We start from the raw sequence: 20,854 nt of genomic DNA, 5'->3' as shown, positions 1-20,854 counted from the left end.
AATATTCTATGGAAATACTCTCATGTTCAATCTCTGTGGCAATCAAATTCACACTACTATCCGCTCCCTTTGACCCAGCTTTAGCTTTTGTTTTGCTTGGCGATATCCTCAAGCCACCCCACCGCTGGAGCAGTAACACGCAAAATATCTGTCTATGGGCACCAAACTCTGTATCACAAGATTCTGGATATCAAAATAGATCCCTACAATGACAGACATAATCCATTCACTTAACTGTTCTTGCCTAAATTAACTTATGCTGGCTAAAAAAGATAAGCAACGATACTTCCTGAAACCCTGGAGAATTTAGTTATCTAGTAAACACCTCACATTATATATATATATATATATATATATATATATATATATAGCTAGTTACTACTTATAACTCAAAAATTAAATAGTTGTTCTATGTTTTACTTATACATAATTTGTCTATTCACCATGTGTATGATAACTTAAAGAGGACCTGTTCGTTTTCCTGTCTGTATAAGAAAATGTTATGCCCACGGTCGCAGACCGCCGGCACACTGTACTTACCAGCAGCCGCGAACGCAGGACTCAGATAACTTGCCAGCCCCTCCCAGGAGACGCCAGCACTTGCGGCTGCAATGTCCGTCTATGGTTTCTAGGGTGCACTCGCTCGTTCCTGGCCTTGAAGTGCCAGGGCACGAGTAATTTGTTCCCTAATAAATCCCCTGATCTCCCTGGACTAATAAATTAACTCTGCCCTCTTTCTCCTTGCCTGAGCATTGTTGTTGTCTTCCCATGTTAGTTAAGCAAATAGTCCCTTAGTTGTATCCTGTGCCCAGTGTTCCCGTATCCTGCTTCCCGTATCCTGTAGTCGGGATGGTGCCATCTGCCACATCCCGTGTCATCTGCCACGTCCAGTCCCATCTGCCACGTCCGGTGTCAACTGCCACATCCCGTGTCATCTTCCATGTCCAGTGTCATCTGCCACTTCTGGTGTCATCTGCCACATCAAGCATCGGCTGCCATGCCAAGCATCATCTGTGCCACAAGTCATCTGTGCCAAAGCATCTGCTACATCTCGGGTCCGTCTGGACTCTCATACACGCACTCTTGAGCTTAGACTTTCCATTGACTGTTGTTTGGTCAGCTGCCACTCCACTACGGCAGAGCAGCCAAGTGGGTCCACATACCCCAGAACCATGAAAGAAAATAATTATAGTTCCGATAAAATAATTATTCTAGTGTAGAATAACTCCTACCGCTCCTCTGTTATTCCTCCTACAAATTTATAAATAATTTAAAAACTGGATATTGGGATGTGTCCCAACACAGCTTGACATTGTCCAATCAGAGCTTACAGTTTTTAACAAGGCAAATGTTAACACCCGGTTGTCAATTTATTTATACATTTCTAGGTCAAATAACAAAGGAACAGCACAATGTAGAGTTCTAAGAAAAGATGCTTCAGAATTGTTATTTCATGGGGAATACAAGTATTCAATAAAATCGACATGTCAGGAGAGCTGGCAGGCCCTCTTTAAAGTGAATCTCCATATTTTACAGTTAAGTCCAGAATTATTTGGACAGTGACACAATCTTCATGATTTGGCCTCTGCTGCCACCACATTGGATTTGAAATGAAACAACTGAGATGCAATTGAAGTGTAGACTTTCAGGTTTAATTCAAGGGGTTGAACAAAAAAATATCCTGTGAAACAATTAGGAATTACAACCATTTTTCTACACAACCTCCTCATTTCAGGAGCTCAAAAGTAATTGGACAAATTAACATTACCATAATTAAAATGTGTTTTTTGTAATACTTTGTAGAGAATCTTTTGCAGGCAAATGACTGCCTGGAGTCTGGAACCCATGGACATCACCAAACGCTGAGTTTCCTCCTTTGTGATGCTTTGCCAGGCCTTTACTGCAGCTGTCTTCAGTTGTTTCTTGTTTGTGGGTCTTTCTGCCTTAAGTTTTGTCTTAAGCAAGTGAAATGAACGCTCAATCGGGTTGAGAACTTGTGATTGACTTGGCCATTGCAGAATATTCCACTTCTTTGCCTTAAAAACTCCAGGGTTGCTTTCGCAGTGTGTTTTTGCTCATTGTCCATCAGTACTGTGAAGTGACGTCCAATCAACCTTGCTGCATTTGGTTGAATCTGAACAGAAAGTATATCTCTAAACACTTCAGAATTCACCCGGCTGCTTCTGTCTTCAGTCACATCATCAATAATCACTAGTGACCCAGTGCCTTTGGCAGCCATGCATATGACCATGCCTCCAGCATGTTTTACAGAGGATGATGTGTGCTTTGGATCATGAGCCGTTCCAAGCCTTCTCCATACTTTCTTCCTCCCATCATTCTGGTACAGTTTGATCTTAGTTCCATCTCTCCAAAGAATGCTGTTCCAGAACTAGGCTGGCTTCTTTAGATGTTGTTTGGCAAAGTCTGATCTAGCCTTTCTATTTCTGAGGCTGATTAATGGTTTGCACCTTGTGGGAAACCCTCTGTATTTGCTCTCATGAAGTCTTCTCTTTATGGTAGACTTAAATACTGATACACCTACTTCCAGGAGAGTGTTCTTAAATTGGGTAGATGTTGTGAAGGACTTTTTCTTCACCATGAAAAGGATACTGCGATCATCCACCACTGTTGTCTTCCATGGACATCCAAGCCTTTTGGAGTTCACGCAATATATGTTAACGAAAAAATGGATCAGTAACGGCGCTGCTACTTAGTAATGATGAATAAAGATGATAAGTAGATAACTGTTTATTACAATCTAGGCTACGCATTTCAATACCGCACTGGCATCTTCATCAGGCCATATAAAATATCTGTACAGACACCAATGTTTAAATACATCCCATTGTTAAAAAAAACGCCATGTGACCGGGGTCAAAGTACCCCGGTGACGTCATCCTATAGGTCAAAGTTTAAAGTTTAAAATCTTTGCTGGTTAGCAGATAAAATGATAAATATACATAATACTAAACATCATTGTTTTTCAAACAGAAAGAAGCAATAACTATCAAGCATTGAAGAATATAAAAATAGCGTATTCAAGATACATTTAGATGCTGATAAGATCGTGAAGTAACCAATTGGGCATGAGAAATGGTAAAAGAAAACTTGTTTAAAATCACATAAAATAATATGAACATTGTAATAGGGATTACATATACAATGAATCAAAGTGAATGATAAAAAGATATATAATAAAATACAAATGAACCAATTTGTTTGCTGCAGGTCGCACAGGTACACAAGCGCCAACGGAGCGTCCCTGGAGTCAAGGCAACCACACTCAGCCCAGGACGCCAGCGACGACCACGAAGAAGGACTGGATATGTCACAAAAGTGTTGATGACATGGTAAGTCAACTAAATAACTTAACGTGTATACTTTAACATTAGCCTTTCGCTAGAGCATTAGAATTACCACGTTTATAGAAAATAAATAGTTATTTCTACAGCATGTGATTATCAATCGAGGGATGTTTCTGAGATATCATTCAGGCCTTTTGGGTGCAGAGTAATAAGTTTAAAAATCCAGTAATGCTCTCTTTGTTTTAGTTTTTGAAAACGGTTAGGGACATCGGGAGGTATTTGTTCTATGGGGGTGATATTAATTTGATCAAATTGACAGTTATGTGATAAAGCACAGTGACGAGAAACACTGTGTTTAAGGAATCCTTTAAGCACATTGAACCTGTGCTTATTGATTCTACTTCGTAAACATTGGATTGTCCTCCCAATGTATTGTAACCGACACAAACATTCCAAAAGATATATAACATACATACTCCCACAGTTCAGGAAGGACTTAATGGGAAAAGTTTCAGTGGTAACTGTTGAAGAAAAAACATCCTTTCTGTGTGAAATGTTATTGCAGCATAAACACCGTACTTGACCACATTTAAAGGAGCCATTTAAAGTTGGAAATTTTTTGGGAGTAATAGGCTTGGAGTTATATATTCTACTAGGGGCAAGAATATTTCTCAAATTAGATGACCGTCTGAACGTGATAATTGGTTTATCAGGCAGAGCATCTTTCAAGAACGGGTAGTTTTTCAAGATGTGCCAATGTTTAGTCAGGATTAATCTCACAGATTTGTTCCCACTATTGTATGATGTAATGAAGTTATTTTTAAAAAAATTTCTTTCATTCTTCGTTTTAACTTGGTTAATACAAGATTCTTGGGTTAATTTAGCAGCTCTGGAACGTGCCCCTTTTATCAGATTTAATGGAAAAAAAAATTATTTCAATCTTCTTTCAAGGACATTGCATTCTTTAAAGAAGTTATCAGAAGAGCAATTCTTCCTTACTCTTCTAAACTGTACAAAGGAGACATTTTTAATCCACGGTGGATAATGGGCACTTCTAAAGTCAATATAGCTATTGACATCAACAGCTTTAAAGTGTGTTTTAGTGTTACATTTATTAGTGGTTTTGTCAAAGCTAATAGTCAGATCCAAAAAATCAATACAACAAGTAGAGAAGGTGTGAGTGAAAGTTAAACCAAAATCGTTCGAATTAAGTATATCAATAAATGTGAAGGTCTCTTCTTCCTCTCCTTTCCACACAAAAAACAGATTGTCAATAAAACGTCTGTATAGTAAAATTCTGTCTTTAAAACAGTGATTATTATAAATGTATTTGTCCTCAAAGGTACCCATATAAAGGTTGGCGTATGCTGGGGCAAAAGGAGACCCCATAGCACAGCCCTTTATCTGGTTATAGTAGTGATTGCCAAAGCTGAAGACGTTTCAGAATATAATCTATGCAGTCAGTTAAAAATCGGGTTTGTGCTGTTGGTATGTCAGAACTGGAAGCTAGAACGGACTCTACCACTTCTAGGCCCCTATCATGGGGAATGTTACTGTAAAGGGCTTTGACATTCGATGTTCTCAACTGGGTCCCAAGACCTCTCTTCTGGACCGAACCCCCTCCAATCCACTAAATAAAACATCCTTCCTCCCACCTTCTTGGTGGCCAGAATTTCCCTTACTTCGAAAGTCCCGGACGAGCCACCAGGGACCCCTGCGGAATAAGGAGTCCTGGAGTAGCGGTTCAGGACCACAGGCTTCAGCAAGGAGACATGGAAGGAGTTAGGGATCTTGAGGGTAGGAGGCAGCCGCAGCTTGTAAGACAGCGGGTTACTCTGTAGCAGGATTTCGAAGGGTCCGAGAAACCTAGGAGCAAATTTGCAGGACGGCACCCTAAGACGGATATTTTTTGAAGACAACCAAACCTTCGTACCTGGAAGAAACTGAGGAGGAGCTCGTCATCTTGTATCTGCCTTTCTCTTCATGTGGTCCACCTCCACAGGATAGAAGATCGGGTCTGTTGCCATATTTGCAGAAAGTCCCTGAAAGTAGAGTCAGCTGCAAGCACCTGGGACATAGTAGAGACAGGAAGAGATATATGAGGATGTTGGCACCCAGTTATCATGCCATCTGGAAACAAAGTGACGCAGATAGTTCTCAATAATCTGGTTAACCCTCTCGACTTGCCCATTGGACTGATCCCCAGGCCGAAGAGAAGTCCAACTTTACACCAAGGAGACCGCAGAGTAGTCTCCAAAACTTCGATTGGAACTGGACCCCTCGGTCCGAGACAATATGCAGGGGCAAGCTGTGCAGACGGAAGATGTGTTGAATGAAGAGGTCAGCAAATCGTGCAGCAGAAGGCAAACCAGTCGAGGGAACAAAATGAGCCATCTTAGAAAATCGATCCACCACCACCCAGATCACACTGCAACCCGCAGAGGGAGGGAGATCCGTGACAAAGTCCATTGCAACATGCTGCCAGGGAGCATCGGGCACAGGCAGTGGTTGGAGCAGACCAGCTGATCTGGAGTGGGCAACTTTATTTGCTGTGCATACTGTACATGAGGAGACAAAGTCCATGACGTCTTTGGGCAGCGTGGGCCACCAGAACTGGCGGGTGATTAGATCCTGGGTCTTACGAGCACCCGCGTGACCTGACAGCTTGGAACTGTGACCCCAGCGAAGGATTCTTCCTCTGTCTGCCAGACGCACAAAAGTCCTTCCCGGAGGGATGTTTATAACCTGCAGAGGGTTCACAGAGAAGATGCAGGAAGGATCAATAATGTTCTGTGGAGACTCCCCAGTGTCCTCTGTCTCAAATGACCTCGACAAGGAATCGGCCCTCACATTCTTGTCGGCAGGTCGGTAGTGGGGTTCGAACCGGAACCGAGCAAAGAACAACGACCACCTGGCTTCACGAGGATTCAACCACTGGGCCGTCTGTAGATAGGTCAGGTTCTTGTGATCAGTGAAGACCAGGATAGGATGGTCTGCGCCTTCCAGTAGGTGTCTCCACTCCTGCAGAGCCAGCTTGATGGCCAGTAACTCCCAATCCCCAATCGAGTAGTTGCGCTCTGCGGAAGAAAACAGCTTGGAATAGTAGCCACACACCACAGTCTTGCCCTTGGCACCTCTCTGGAACAACAGTTCACCAGCACCAACAGAGGAAGCGTCCACCTCTAAAAAAAAACTATGAGGATACATCAGGGTGGTGAAGAATAGAGGCTGACGTGAAGGCTTTTTTTAAGGACTCAAACGCGGCTTCTGCCTCCAGAGTCCATACTTCGGTATTCATTCCCTTTTTAGTGTGTGTAGAGATGGGAGCTGTCAAAGATGAGAAGTTGGGAATAAACAGCCGGTAGAAGTTGGCGAATCCCATGAAGCGTTGCATGGCCCTTAAGCCTTGGGGGCGTGGCCACTCAAGGACAGCCTTTACCTTCTCAGGGTCCATCTTGAGACCCTGATCAGAGATGATATAGCTCAGGAAGGGAAGATACTTTTTTTTAAAACACACAGTTCTTCAGCTTGGCATAAAGATGATTCTCTCTTAAATGAAGCAACACCTGGCGGACTTGACTCTAATGACTTACTGGATCTTTGGAAATAATCAAAATGTCAGCGAGATACACCACAACACAAACATAAAAGAGATTACGAAAAATGTAATTGACAAATTCTTGAAACACCGCGGGGGCGTTAGAAAGACTGAAGGGCATAACTAGGTACTCATAGTGCACATCACGAGTATTAACAGCAGTCTTCCACTCATCACCTTGACGAATCCGAATCAGATTGTAGGCCCCCCGCAGGTCCAGTTTAGAAAAAAATGTTGCCCCCCGTATGCGATCAAACAGTTCTGAAATCAAAGGCAGTGAATACCTGTTCTTCACCGTGGTCTGGTTGAGTCCTCGGTAGTCAATGCAGGGTCAGAGGGATCCATCTTTCTTCTTGACAAAGAATAACCCAGCTCCGGCCAGGATGAGGATTTACGAATGAAGCCCCTCTCCAAATTCTCTTTAATATAGGCAGACATAGAACAGGTCTCTGGCAAGGAGAGAGGGTACACTCTATCGCGAGGAGGGGACGACTCAGGAACCAAGTTGATCGGACAATCATAAGCTCGATGTGGCAGCAAAGTCTTAGCTTCCTTCTTATCGAAGACATCAGAGAACATAGAGAAACAAGAAGGCAATACTACAAATGACTGAAGCAGAGGAGACTGCGGTGGCTGGATATGACCCAGACAGCGGTTCCAATCCCGGACTGGGGCGTGCAAACGGAGGCAAGGCAAACCCAGCAGCACGGGGTTGACGGCATTTGACAGGACAAACACGGAGATGAGCTCAGAATGAAGAGCTCCCACTTTAAGTCTTAATAGCTTGGTCACAGACAAAACTAAGTCAGGCAATGGCAGTCCATCTACCGAGGCAACGATCAACGGCCTTTCCAGCAGGACAGTGGGCAACTGAAGAAGATCCACAATGTCTTGGCAGATGAAATTGGCTGCAGAGTCAGAGTCTAGGTAGGCAGAGACCGGATGGGGCCTCTCGCCAGCAATGATGGTTACGGGAATGAACAGTTTAGAGGAGAGTTCTCAATTAAATTCAGTAGCGCCCAGGGTTGTCTCTCCAACCAAACCTAGGCGCTGGGGTTTTTTGGCTTCTGAGGACACAGACGCATGACATGGCCAGCGAGGCCACAATATAAACAGAGTCCAGAGGTGCATCTGCTCTGTTTCTCCTGGACGGACAATTTTAGCCGATCCACTTGCATCAGAACCTCGGGAAAAGCAGTAGAAGGAGGCAAGAGGGGTTGCTGGAAGTTGGGCGCCAGTCTAGGAAGTCGTCTCTCCTGAAGAACCTCATGAGATCTCTCCCTCAGCCTTATGTCCACCCGAGTGGCAAGCAGAATCAGGTCGTCCAAGGCAGGTGGCAGATCTCGAGCAGCAAGTTCGTCCTTGATCTCGGGCGATAGACCATGCCAAAAGGATGCCACCAAGGCCTCATTGTTCCAGGATAATTCTCCTGCCAGGGTCCGGAACTGGATGGTGTATTCACCCACGGAGGTGTCCTCCTGGCGAAGGTTAAAGATAGCAGTGGCTGCCGATGAGACTCATCCTGGCTGCACGAAAACAGTCCGGAATAACCGCACAAACCCCTGGAAGTCTTGGGTCTCGGGTCCCTGACACTCCCAGATAGGGTTTGCCCATGCCAGGGCCTTGCCAGCAAGTAGAGACACGATGAGGGCGATCTTGGTTCCGTCCGTCGGAAATGCTCGGGCGTGCAGGGTAAAATGGATATAGCATTGATTCAGAAACCCTCGGCACGTACTTGCGTCTCCATAGAACCGAGAAGGTAATGGCAGCGAGAAGCGAGGATCCGAACCGGAACTGCCAGGAAGTGTAGCAGGAGGGTCGATCTGAGGAGCTTGCATAGAGGCAGGAAGGGAAGCAGCTAGTGTCCCTAGCTGCTGTGCCATGGAGTCCACTGCCACAAGAAGTTGATCCTATCTTGCTCGGAGATCCTGCAGGTCCGCCTACATGTCTTGGGAGGGTGACATGCCCTTGAATTGACCAGCGGGGTCCATGGCCTGAGCGTACTGTCACGATGCGGGGTGTGGACCCACTGGACCGTACCACATAGCTTGACGGCAGCTGACCAAACAGGTATAGTACAGAGTCTATTGTTCAGAAAGGGTACCTGTGGCAACTCGGACAGTAGCAGGACAGGCTAGGCTGGGACCAGGCAACAGGTAGACGTCAGGCGTGGAGTAGCGGAACAGGCGTGGAATGCAGCACAACACGACAACAGCTCAGCACGGTACTAGATCTGGATAGCCCGGGAAAAAGCATACAGGAAAAGGGAACACTTGGAAACTGGAAGACACTAGGAGACCATTAGCAATACAAATTTTGGGTAACGAACAATGCTCAGACAAAGAACAAGAGGGCAGTGCCCCTTTTATAGTCCAATAGCATTCTGGGCTTGATTGCAGACTTCCTGCAATTATGCGCGCACTGGCCCCCTACAGTCTCGATACCAGGATGTGAGTTCCGGCGCCTCACTGGGGATGACGCAGCAGAGAACACACATGTCCATGGCCACGCCTGTCGAGGGATGTCAGAACGACGGGCTGTGGCCATAGACATTACAATTACAATGCTCTACCTACAGCACTTTCCTTTTAATCTCAATATGAGTGAATGTAATTAGAGGTAACCATATCCATAAACTTGCATGTATAATCCATATATGACAAATGTCTCTAGATGACATTGGCTTTACCTGCAACGCATTTTGGAGTCTTTATTAGCTCTTATGTTACATACTATAGGCATTCTATTTCATATCATATATCTGTGTTTTGTTTTTGCAAAATTCTTAATTTTTATGATATTATCACACTTATTAATTGTATCTCTCAGAGTATCTGCTGTACAGCCCCCAAACTGAAGTTGAAGGGTATTGTATGTCCACACATAGCGGATTTGCTGCAAAAATTAAAAAAAATGTCTTGCAGAATTTTGTGTGGATTTCTCTGCAGCAAATGTCTTAATTAAAAAAAAAAAAAAAACACTATAATCCCCTCCCCTACCCTAGGCCTTTACATTAACACAGTTCTAGTACAGCAAATAATGTGAAATGGTTCAAAAGTAAGTTGAACCAGTGTGATAGCTTATAGTTTAAGTGGTTAGCATATTTTTTCTTAGTGAAAGCTATAGTATAGAATTTGGTGGAAGCCAAGAAGCCAATCGCACATGGGAGATCCAGTCACTGGATTTTTCGCAGACCCATTAAAATCTGATTGCCCACCATGTACTTGTATTAATAATTTTTCAATAAGCTTCCTATAGATTTATTGAAAAACATTATCTTGGCATGATGGGTTTTTGAGGCCACTAGCTTAGTCCCACTTAGAGGTGTGAGATTGTCTGACTTTTCACACTGAAATTTCAGGTTGAGAAGACTTGGTGCTCTTTCTTTCTTGTAAAATCAATTTATGGGAATATTTCCTAAAATTAAATCTCCAAAAATAAAGTCACCCCATGGCAAACACTTCACAAGCATTTTTTGCCATATTTTCTTTTTGGTGCAATAGTTCTGCAGATCATTACTACTATTAGTGAATTGGAAAAGTTAGGAATACATTCCAATAGAAGGAAAAGCATCTTTAAAAAATGAAAACATATTTATTAGTCAAAACCGAGATTGAATACAAAAATAATCAAAAACTGTTTCAAAACTTCCCTATGTGAGCCTGATATAACTTGGCTTCAAACTAGTGTGTGTATGGAAAGCTTAATTTATTAACCTGCAATTATTTATTACCTTTGTATTTCAGTTGTTTATTTTGTCTGAACCAGAATAAGACATACAGATGCATGCAGATATTTTTTTCCTTACATATTCCATATAAATGCATGAAAAATAAGTCACATCATGTTCCATTGCATGCAGTTTTACAGAGGAATATTTATCTAGAAGCAATACTACTAGGGGAGAATGCACTGCCATACAGAGGTACCATACAATATCACATGGAGTGCCTATCCCTCTATAATATAGACCCGTAGATACTTAAACATACACAATACATAACAAATATAACATACGTAAAATGCAAAAGAGTCTCACGCTGTTGTGTAGACAAAAGTGTCATTAGTTATGCATAGTGTAAAAAACAGCTTGATCTACTATAGTGCTAGTATAAAGCAGAAGTTCATTGTAGAAGCCTAGAAATAAATTGCTAAACTACGATCTATGTTCCTTGTCTCTTTTATTATAGGCCTTTTTGAATTTAACCCTCTAATAAGCTGCAATTACACGGGTTGTTTGGTTTAGGAAACAAACCCATTTAAAAGCACACTGTTAAAGAATTCTAACGCTGGCAATACACATAAGACGAAAGTCGGTTAAAATGTCTGAAATTGATCAATTATACAGAAATGTTTGTTTGCGACTACTGTCTGACAAAAAAGTGATCTGTGATGTTGTTTTCAGCTGTCGTTAACTGAAACTAGGTGGCAAGGGCATAATCAGCCAATTGCGGACGATCATTTGCCATTTTGCACAACCACATTCTGTTGAAGTACGCTTTTTACAAACTATTTCCGTGATCTGCCAGTCCAGTATGCTTATAGTCCAATCCTTCATACTGAAACCTGAATAAAACCAGCTCAATTTAATAGAGTGGGGACACATGGTCAGGACCCTCCTCCATGAGCCAGAGCAAAGAGTAGCAATAAAGAGCGTGTCTCACTCAAGATGACGGACACATATGTGCATTACGCGGACACGTTGGCTTTAATTGGAACTGTGTAATGGCAAATTTTCCGCGAAAATTGAACACTTGCTGTTGGGCTTCCCCACACAGGGCCGCACCGTCCATGAGGCGAGATGAGCTACTCGCCTCGGGTGGCGACCTGCTGCCCCTCTGAGGGGGCGGTGGCACCACTGAAACCAGCTGCCACCACCCCCTCTTGCACTATAATTGTACCTGTGTTTATAGGATGAAGATACAATTATATGCATAATATTTTTCTGTTGAAAGTGTGAGGGGCTATATGTGGGGCACTATCTACAGGGGGGGGGCTATATGTGGGGCACTATCTACAGGGGGGCTATATGTGGGGCATCATCTACAGGGACGCTATATGTGGGGCACTATCTACAGGGGGCTATATGTGGGGCACTATCTACAGGGAGGCTATATGTGGGGCATTATCTACAGGTGGGTCCCCATCTATAGGAGCAGATATATGTGGGGCACTATCCACAGGGGGCTATATGTAAGGCACTATTTTCAGGGGGCTATATGTGGGGCACTATCTACAGGGGTCTGTATGTGGGGCACGATCTACAAGGGGCTGTATGTGGGGCACTCTCTACTAGTTTTTTTTGCAGAGGGCTCTATGGGAAGCACTATCTGTAGGAGACTATATGGAGGGCACTATCTACAGGGACTCTATGGGGACAGTATCTATAGGAGGCTCTATAGGGGGCACTATGTATGTGGGGCACTGTCTACTGGGGGCACTATGTGGGGCACTGTCTACAGGGGGCTCTATGTGGGGCACTGTCTACAGGGGGCTTTATATGGGGTACTGTCCACAGGGGGCTTTATGTGGGGCACTGTCTACAGAGGGCTCTATGTGGGGCACTGTCTACAGGGGGATATCTATGTGGAGCACTATCTACAGGGGGTTTTATAGGGATACTATCTACATGGGGCTTTATGGGGGGCATTTTCTACATGGGGCACTGTGTGTGTGGGACATGGTGTATGGTGCTATTATTATCAGGGACACAGTGTATGGTGCTATTATAATTAGAGGTGCAGTGTATTGCGCTATTATAGAGAAGTTATCATAGGGGTCTGGACCGGATGGAGAAGAAAAAGAGCAACTAGCATTTGAGAAGACGTCACTTGTGAGTCACTCAATGTAAATGTTTATTCTGCCTCTAATCAGTACTGTAGTCACTGTATGATCTGCAGTGAAATGATGGGTGGTATGATTTTTTTTGTTGTGAAACAGCAAGTCCAAGCATATCCTTACCATAATTCGGGCCATGCCGGGAGCTGTAGTTTTACGCCGTACAAACATATACGGCAGGGGTTGAACTAAATTGAGCTGTATTTGTGCTGGTGCTGTATTTATGTACTGAGCTTGGTTCTGCTGTTGTATTTATGTACTGAGCTTTATTCTGGTGCTGTATTTATGTACTGAGATTGGTTCTGGTGCTGTATTTATGTATGAGCTTTGTTCTGGTGTATTTATGTACTGAGCTTGGTTCTGGTGCTGTATATATGTATGAGCTTTGTTCTGGAGCTGTAATTATATAGGATATATTTCTAATAACAAAATTGCAGCGCAGATGGAATTGTTTTCAATTGATTGTATATGTAATGGGAACCTGTCTGGTAGTTTTAACCCCTTGAATTGCCACCATGGGGTAATACATCACCTGACAATATTTCCAAACATTCCCTTGAATGTTTTTTTCAGATGCAGCAAAATCTATAAAATCAACTTTTAAAACGACGCACACTGTATGCTAATTACTCATTAAAGGGTCATGGGGCAGTGCCGCTATCCTGAAGAGTCACATAGTCCTGCCTCCAAACCCACCTTTCCATGCTTGATTGACATCCCCTGGCTGTTATACATCACTACCAGTCTCCTCCAACTGTCCTGGATGTACCATTGCCTTGTACTACTTGGGCACGCACCATTCAGGGAGGTGTACTCTGCCCGGCTTCATCGCTGCCCCACGCATGCCAGGTGAGTACAAGGCAACGGCACATCTGAAGGAGTTGAAGGAGGCTGCTAGTGATGTAGAACAGCCAGGGGAATGTTAATCAAGATCTGGGGGGACCATTTCAATTTTCGCCTCAGGCAGCAGAAATGCTAGAATCGGCCCTGTCCCCACATAATACCGCTGATCTCTGGAGTTTAACAGCAGAAATTTCAGTGATGAGCATATTGTCTGCGGATCTTTTGTTTTATGTCCCTTAGGGTATGTTCACACGGCCAAATTTCAGACGTATACGAGGCGTATTTTGCCTCGTTTTACGTCTGGAAATACGTCTCAAATACGTCGGCAAACATCTGCCCATTCATTTGAATGGGTTTGCCGACGTACTGTGCAGACGACCTGTTATTTACGCGTCGTCGTTTGACAGCTGTCAAACGACGACGCGTAAAAATACAGCCTCGTCAAAAGAAGTGCAGGACACTTCTTTGGACGTTTTTGGAGCTGTTTTCTCATAGACTCCAATGAAAACAGCTAAAAAAACGGACGTAAAAAACGCAGCGAAAACAGCGTGAAAACGCCGCGAAAAATGCGAGTTGGTAAAAAAACGTCTGAAAAGCAGGGTCTGTTTTCCCTTGAAAACAGCTCTGGATTTTCAGATGTTTTTGTTGACTACGTGTGAACATACCCTCAGGGCTCATGCACATGGCTGTCTTATGGCTCAATTTGTATTGAACCATAACAGTACTTATATTATGCTTTGCGTCTGTCTCTGCAGCATGTCTATGCATTTCTATAAACCCTATTCAGATGACTGGACAGTCAGGGAAACAGCAAATCTGCCACTTGATATAACCTTTTAGTTGCATGCAACTATGTGCACTCCTGTGGACTGCAGCTGTCACTCTTATGGAAGGAAGTTAAAAGCTATAGAAACCTATGAAGCATTTATTTATTTTTTTACTAAAACTGTATTGTAGTGTTTTGTGCAACTTTGTAACTCATTTTTATTAAAAAATGTATTTTTACTTTTTCAGATACAGCTTCTTTGTATCCTGGATACATAGAAGCTGTATCATGCGCCTAGACCTGAATCCGTCAGCTCAGCGGAACTAATGGCTTCAGTGACAGCAGGTCTTGCATTTGGATCCACTTGTTATCGATCACATCTAAGTTATGAACTTGTGATTGATAACAGCTGGAGCCTGACACTGACGGATTCAGGTTTCAGTGCACAATACAAATTCTATGCATCCAGGATACATACAAGCTGTATCTGAAAAAGTTTAAAATATTTTTTATATAAATAAATTACAAAGTTGCCAAAACACTACAATACAATGTTTTAGTAAAAAAAAACAAAAAGGCTTCAAAGATTTACATAGCATTTAACATTGAAAGGCTGAGCTATAATACGTCTCCATGTAGCCGCAGTCACTTTGCTATCAATTCGAGTCTCATAAAAAGTATTTATTGCAAAATTCCTCAACAGATTTAAAGATCTACAGTATGCCTTCAATCTGCTGCAGATTTATCCTGCAGCAAGTGAATGTAGTTTGGTAAAACCCCATTCACTTGCACTATTTTGTTGCAGATTTTGTCGCTCATTACAATATTTCCCTATTGGTCACAATACAATCACAGGAATACGGATATGGTGGCACATTTTCCCCCATAGAGAAACATTGAAGTTGCACAACAGTATCGCCAATTTTACTGCGACCATGCACAACCAAAAGTTGGCGTGGGGCCATGGCCATGTACTGTTGATGAAGAAAGCAAAGCAATCGCTCTGCTCTCTCTCAATTGACAGACTATAAGTACTATATATATATATATATATATATATATATATATATATATATATATGGAGTATATAATATTTTATTTATTGTCTTACCATTTGTTGTGCTGAGATCCTTAAATTTCTCCTGTAGTCCCTTTAAAATCTGAAGCGTGGTCTGCAGTGTCTCTGTTGTTCCACTCAGTTTCGCACAGAGAGTTCTGCTAAGATCACGGATTAAGGGAATTAATAGACATATGAGTTCTTTTATGTCTTGATTATTTTTGGGATGCGATTCTTCCAGTACGGCTTTCACGTTATCATTGTACTGTTTAATCTGTGTCAGAATCAGAGTCAGATCGTCTTCAGGATTTGTTAGATCATTTGATAGCATTTCCATCTTTGCTGTGAAATTCTATTATTTTGTTCCAGGCTGGTTTTAATGAGGTCGCAGTGAAATTTAAATAGTGTTTCTCTGTCCACTGTTCTGCCTGTTAAAGTGCCCTGAGCAGGCTTTCTTCCAGCTCCCTGTCATTGAGTCACTATTAGCAGCAAGTTACTATAGCCACTGCAAGGAGTGTCAGAGGCAGCACAGTACACACAGATTACAGATAAGGAAGTGAATTGTCCACTTCTACAGTAATTAACCACCAGTGAATGACATGGGATTTGTTTATTGTACCTACTTTTACACTGCTCTGCTGAAAATTCCTCTTTTGTAGATAATCATCAGTTTGATATGAAATATATTTACTGAAACAACATAGATTTACTTTTGTTTTGCTGAGAGGAACATTTCTGTATAAATGAAAACATAACTAATCAAATTTTCTAAATTTTCATTTAACCCCTTAAGGACGCAGCCTAGTTTGGGCCTTAAGGCTCAGAGCCCATTTTTCAAATCTGACATATTTCACTTTATGTGGTAATAACGTCGGAATGCTTAAACCTATCCAAGCGATTCTGAGATTGTTTTCTCGTGACACTTTGGGCTTCATGTTCGTGGTAAAATTTGGTCGATATATTCAGTGTTTATTGGTGAAAAATTGCAAAATTTAGAGAAAATTTTGAAAAAATTGCATTTTTCAGAATTTAAATGCATCTGCTTGTAAAACAGACGGTTATACCACCCAAAATAGTTACTAGTTCACATTTCCCATATGTCTACTTTAGATTGGCATCGTTTTTTTAACATTCTTTTATTTTTCTTGGACGTTACAAGGCTTAGAACATAAACAGCAATTTCTCATATTTTTAAGAAAATTTCAAAAGCCTTTTTTTTAAGGTACCTCTTGAGTTCTGAAGTGGCTTTGAGGGGCCTATGTATTAGAAACCCCCATAAAACACCCCATTTTAAAAACTAGACCCCTCAAAGTATTCAAAACAGCATTTAGAAAGTTTTTTAACCCTTCAGGCATTTCACAGGAATTAAAGCAATGTGGAGGTGAAATTTGCAAATTTCATTTTTCTTGCTGAATTTCAATATTATTCCATTTTTTTCTGTAACACAGAAGATTTTACCAGAGAAATACTACTAAATATGTATTGTCCAGATTCTGCAGTTTTTAGAAATGTCCCACATGTGGCTCTAGTGCGCTCGTGGAATAAAACACAAGCCTCAGAAACAAAGGAGCACCTAGTGCATTTTGAGGCCTCTTTTTTATTAGAATATATTTTAGGCAGCATGCCAGGTTTGAAGAGGTGTTGAGGTATGAAAGCAATGGAAACCCACCAGAAGTGACCCCATTTTGGAAACTAGACCCCTCAAGGAATTCATTTATGGTTGTTGTTATCATTTTGACCACACCGTTTTTTCACAGCACCTATTTGAATTGGGCTGTGAATTAAAAAAATGATATTTTTTTCCATTAAGATGTAATTTTTGTTCAAAATTTCTTATTTTCACAAGGAATAAAACACCCCATTTTGTTGCCCAATTTGTCCTGAGTGCGGCAATACCCCATTTGTGGTGATAAACTGATGTTTGGGCCCATGGCAGGACTCAGAAGGAAAGGACCACCATTTGGCCTACTGGAGCTTTTCTTGTGCTAAGTCATGTATGCAGAAGCCCCTGAGGTACCAGTACAGTTAAAACCCCCGAGAAGTGACCCCATTTTAAAAACTACACCCCTTAAGACATTCATCTAGTGGTGTAGTGAGCATTTTGACCCCACAGTTATTGTGTAAAAGGTAATGCGCAGCAGATGGTGCAAAGTGAGATTTGCAATTTCCTATGCATATATGCCATTTCAGTGTCTGATATATTGTGCCCAGCATGTGCCACTGGAGACATACACCCCATAAATTGTAATGTGGGTTCTCCCGGGTACGGCAATACCCTACATGTGGCTGTTATTAGCTGCCTGGGCACACGACAGGGCTCAGAAGGGAAGGACCACCATTTAGCCTACTGGAGCTTTTCTGGTGCTAAGTCATGTAGGCAGAACCCCTGAGGTACCAGTACAGTTGAAACCCCCGAGAAGTGACCCCATTTTAAAAACTACACCCCTTAAGACATTCATCTAGTGGTGTAGTGAGCATTTTGACCCCACAGTTATTGTGTAAAAGGTAATGCGCAGCAGATGGTGCAAAGTGAGATTTGCAATTTCCTATGCATATATGCCATTTCAGTGTCTGATATATTGTGCCCAGCATGTGCCACTGGAGACATACACCCCATAAATTGTAATGTGGGTTCTCCCGGGTACGGCAATACCCTACATGTGGCTGTTATTAGCTGCCTGGGCACACGACAGGGCTCAGAAGGGAAGGACCACCATTTAGCCTACTGGAGCTTTTCTGGTGCTAAGTCATGTAGGCAGAACCCCTGAGGTACCAGTACAGTTGAAACCCCCGAGAAGTGACCCCATTTTAAAAACTACACCCCTTAAGACATTCATCTAGTGGTGTAGTGAGCATTTTGACCCCACAGTTATTGTGTAAAAGGTAATGCGCAGCAGATGGTGCAAAGTGAGATTTGCAATTTCCTATGCATATATGCCATTTCAGTGTCTGATATATTGTGCCCAGCATGTGCCACTGGAGACATACACCCCATAAATTGTAATGTGGGTTCTCCCGGGTACGGCAATACCCTACATGTGGCTGTTATTAGCTGCCTGGGCACACGACAGGGCTCAGAAGGGAAGGACCACCATTTAGCCTACTGGAGCTTTTCTGGTGCTAAGTCATGTAGGCAGAACCCCTGAGGTACCAGTACAGTTGAAACCCCCGAGAAGTGACCCCATTTTAAAAACTACACCCCTTAAGACATTCATCTAGTGGTGTAGTGAGCATTTTGACCCCACAGTTATTGTGTAAAAGGTAATGCGCAGCAGATGGTGCAAAGTGAGATTTGCAATTTCCTATGCATATATGCCATTTCAGTGTCTGATATATTGTGCCCAGCATGTGCCACTGGAGACATACACCCCATAAATTGTAATGTGGGTTCTCCCGGGTACGGCAATACCCTACATGTGGCTGTTATTAGCTGCCTGGGCACACGACAGGGCTCAGAAGGGAAGGACCACCATTTAGCCTACTGGAGCTTTTCTGGTGCTAAGTCATGTAGGCAGAACCCCTGAGGTACCAGTACAGTTGAAACCCCCGAGAAGTGACCCCATTTTAAAAACTACACCCCTTAAGACATTCATCTAGTGGTGTAGTGAGCATTTTGACCCCACAGTTATTGTGTAAAAGGTAATGCGCAGCAGATGGTGCAAAGTGAGATTTGCAATTTCCTATGCATATATGCCATTTCAGTGTCTGATATATTGTGCCCAGCATGTGCCACTGGAGACATACACCCCATAAATTGTAATGTGGGTTCTCCCGGGTACGGCAATACCCTACATGTGGCTGTTATTAGCTGCCTGGGCACACGACAGGGCTCAGAAGGGAAGGACCACCATTTAGCCTACTGGAGCTTTTCTGGTGCTAAGTCATGTAGGCAGAACCCCTGAGGTACCAGTACAGTTGAAACCCCCGAGAAGTGACCCCATTTTAAAAACTACACCCCTTAAGACATTCATCTAGTGGTGTAGTGAGCATTTTGACCCCACAGTTATTGTGTAAAAGGTAATGCGCAGCAGATGGTGCAAAGTGAGATTTGCAATTTCCTATGCATATATGCCATTTCAGTGTCTGATATATTGTGCCCAGCATGTGCCACTGGAGACATACACCCCATAAATTGTAATGTGGGTTCTCCCGGGTACGGCAATACCCTACATGTGGCTGTTATTAGCTGCCTGGGCACACGACAGGGCTCAGAAGGGAAGGACCACCATTTAGCCTACTGGAGCTTTTCTGGTGCTAAGTCATGTAGGCAGAACCCCTGAGGTACCAGTACAGTTGAAACCCCCGAGAAGTGACCCCATTTTAAAAACTACACCCCTTAAGACATTCATCTAGTGGTGTAGTGAGCATTTTGACCCCACAGTTATTGTGTAAAAGGTAATGCGCAGCAGATGGTGCAAAGTGAGATTTGCAATTTCCTATGCATATATGCCATTTCAGTGTCTGATATATTGTGCCCAGCATGTGCCACTGGAGACATACACCCCATAAATTGTAATGTGGGTTCTCCCGGGTACGGCAATACCCTACATGTGGCTGTTATTAGCTGCCTGGGCACACGACAGGGCTCAGAAGGGAAGGACCACCATTTAGCCTACTGGAGCTTTTCTGGTGCTAAGTCATGTAGGCAGAACCCCTGAGGTACCAGTACAGTTGAAACCCCCGAGAAGTGACCCCATTTTAAAAACTACACCCCTTAAGACATTCATCTAGTGGTGTAGTGAGCATTTTGACCCCACAGTTATTGTGTAAAAGGTAATGCGCAGCAGATGGTGCAAAGTGAGATTTGCAATTTCCTATGCATATATGCCATTTCAGTGTCTGATATATTGTGCCCAGCATGTGCCACTGGAGACATACACCCCATAAATTGTAATGTGGGTTCTCCCGGGTACGGCAATACCCTACATGTGGCTGTTATTAGCTGCCTGGGCACACGACAGGGCTCAGAAGGGAAGGACCACCATTTAGCCTACTGGAGCTTTTCTGGTGCTAAGTCATGTAGGCAGAACCCCTGAGGTACCAGTACAGTTGAAACCCCCGAGAAGTGACCCCATTTTAAAAACTACACCCCTTAAGACATTCATCTAGAGTGTAGTGAGCATTTTGACCCAACAGTTATTGTGTAAAAGGTAATGCGCAGTAGATGGTGCAAAGTGAGATTTGCAATTTCCTATACATATATGCCATTTCAGTGTCCGATATATTGTGCCCAGCATGTGCCACCGGAGACATACACCCCATAAATTGTAATGTGGGTTCTCCCGGGTACGGCAATACCCTACATGTGGCTGTTATTTGCTGCTTGGGCACATGGCAGGGCTCAAAAGGGAAAGATGAGGGGGATAAGCTGTGCGGAGTGCATCAGGGTAAATTAAAAATCAAGGGATGTATGGTAAATTTTAAAACAATCTTTCATACAGAGCCCT

The 20,854-nt window shown here is 42.9% G+C and overlaps 1 protein-coding gene across 2 annotated transcripts in view; it reads right to left on the bottom strand.

Moving 5' to 3' along the window:
- Nucleotides 1-15,939, bottom strand: part of DTHD1 (death domain containing 1) — a 68,638-nt gene extending 52,699 nt beyond the window's left edge. The window contains exon 1 of one of the 2 annotated variants that reach the window (XM_075858984.1): nt 15,462-15,939. In XM_075858984.1, the coding sequence (XP_075715099.1) occupies nt 15,462-15,744 (283 nt within the window). In that variant the 5' untranslated portion in view covers nt 15,745-15,939. The remainder of the gene's footprint in view (nt 1-15,461) is intronic. The other variant, XM_075858974.1, reaches the window with a different exon arrangement.
- Between the last annotated feature and the right edge of the window lie 4,915 nt (nt 15,940-20,854).

Source organism: Rhinoderma darwinii, chromosome 1, assembly GCF_050947455.1.
Source record: "Rhinoderma darwinii isolate aRhiDar2 chromosome 1, aRhiDar2.hap1, whole genome shotgun sequence".
Lineage (NCBI taxonomy): Eukaryota > Metazoa > Chordata > Amphibia > Anura > Rhinodermatidae > Rhinoderma > Rhinoderma darwinii.
Note: the sequence above shows the minus strand (reverse complement) of the source record. Positions and strands in the feature narration are given on the sequence as shown.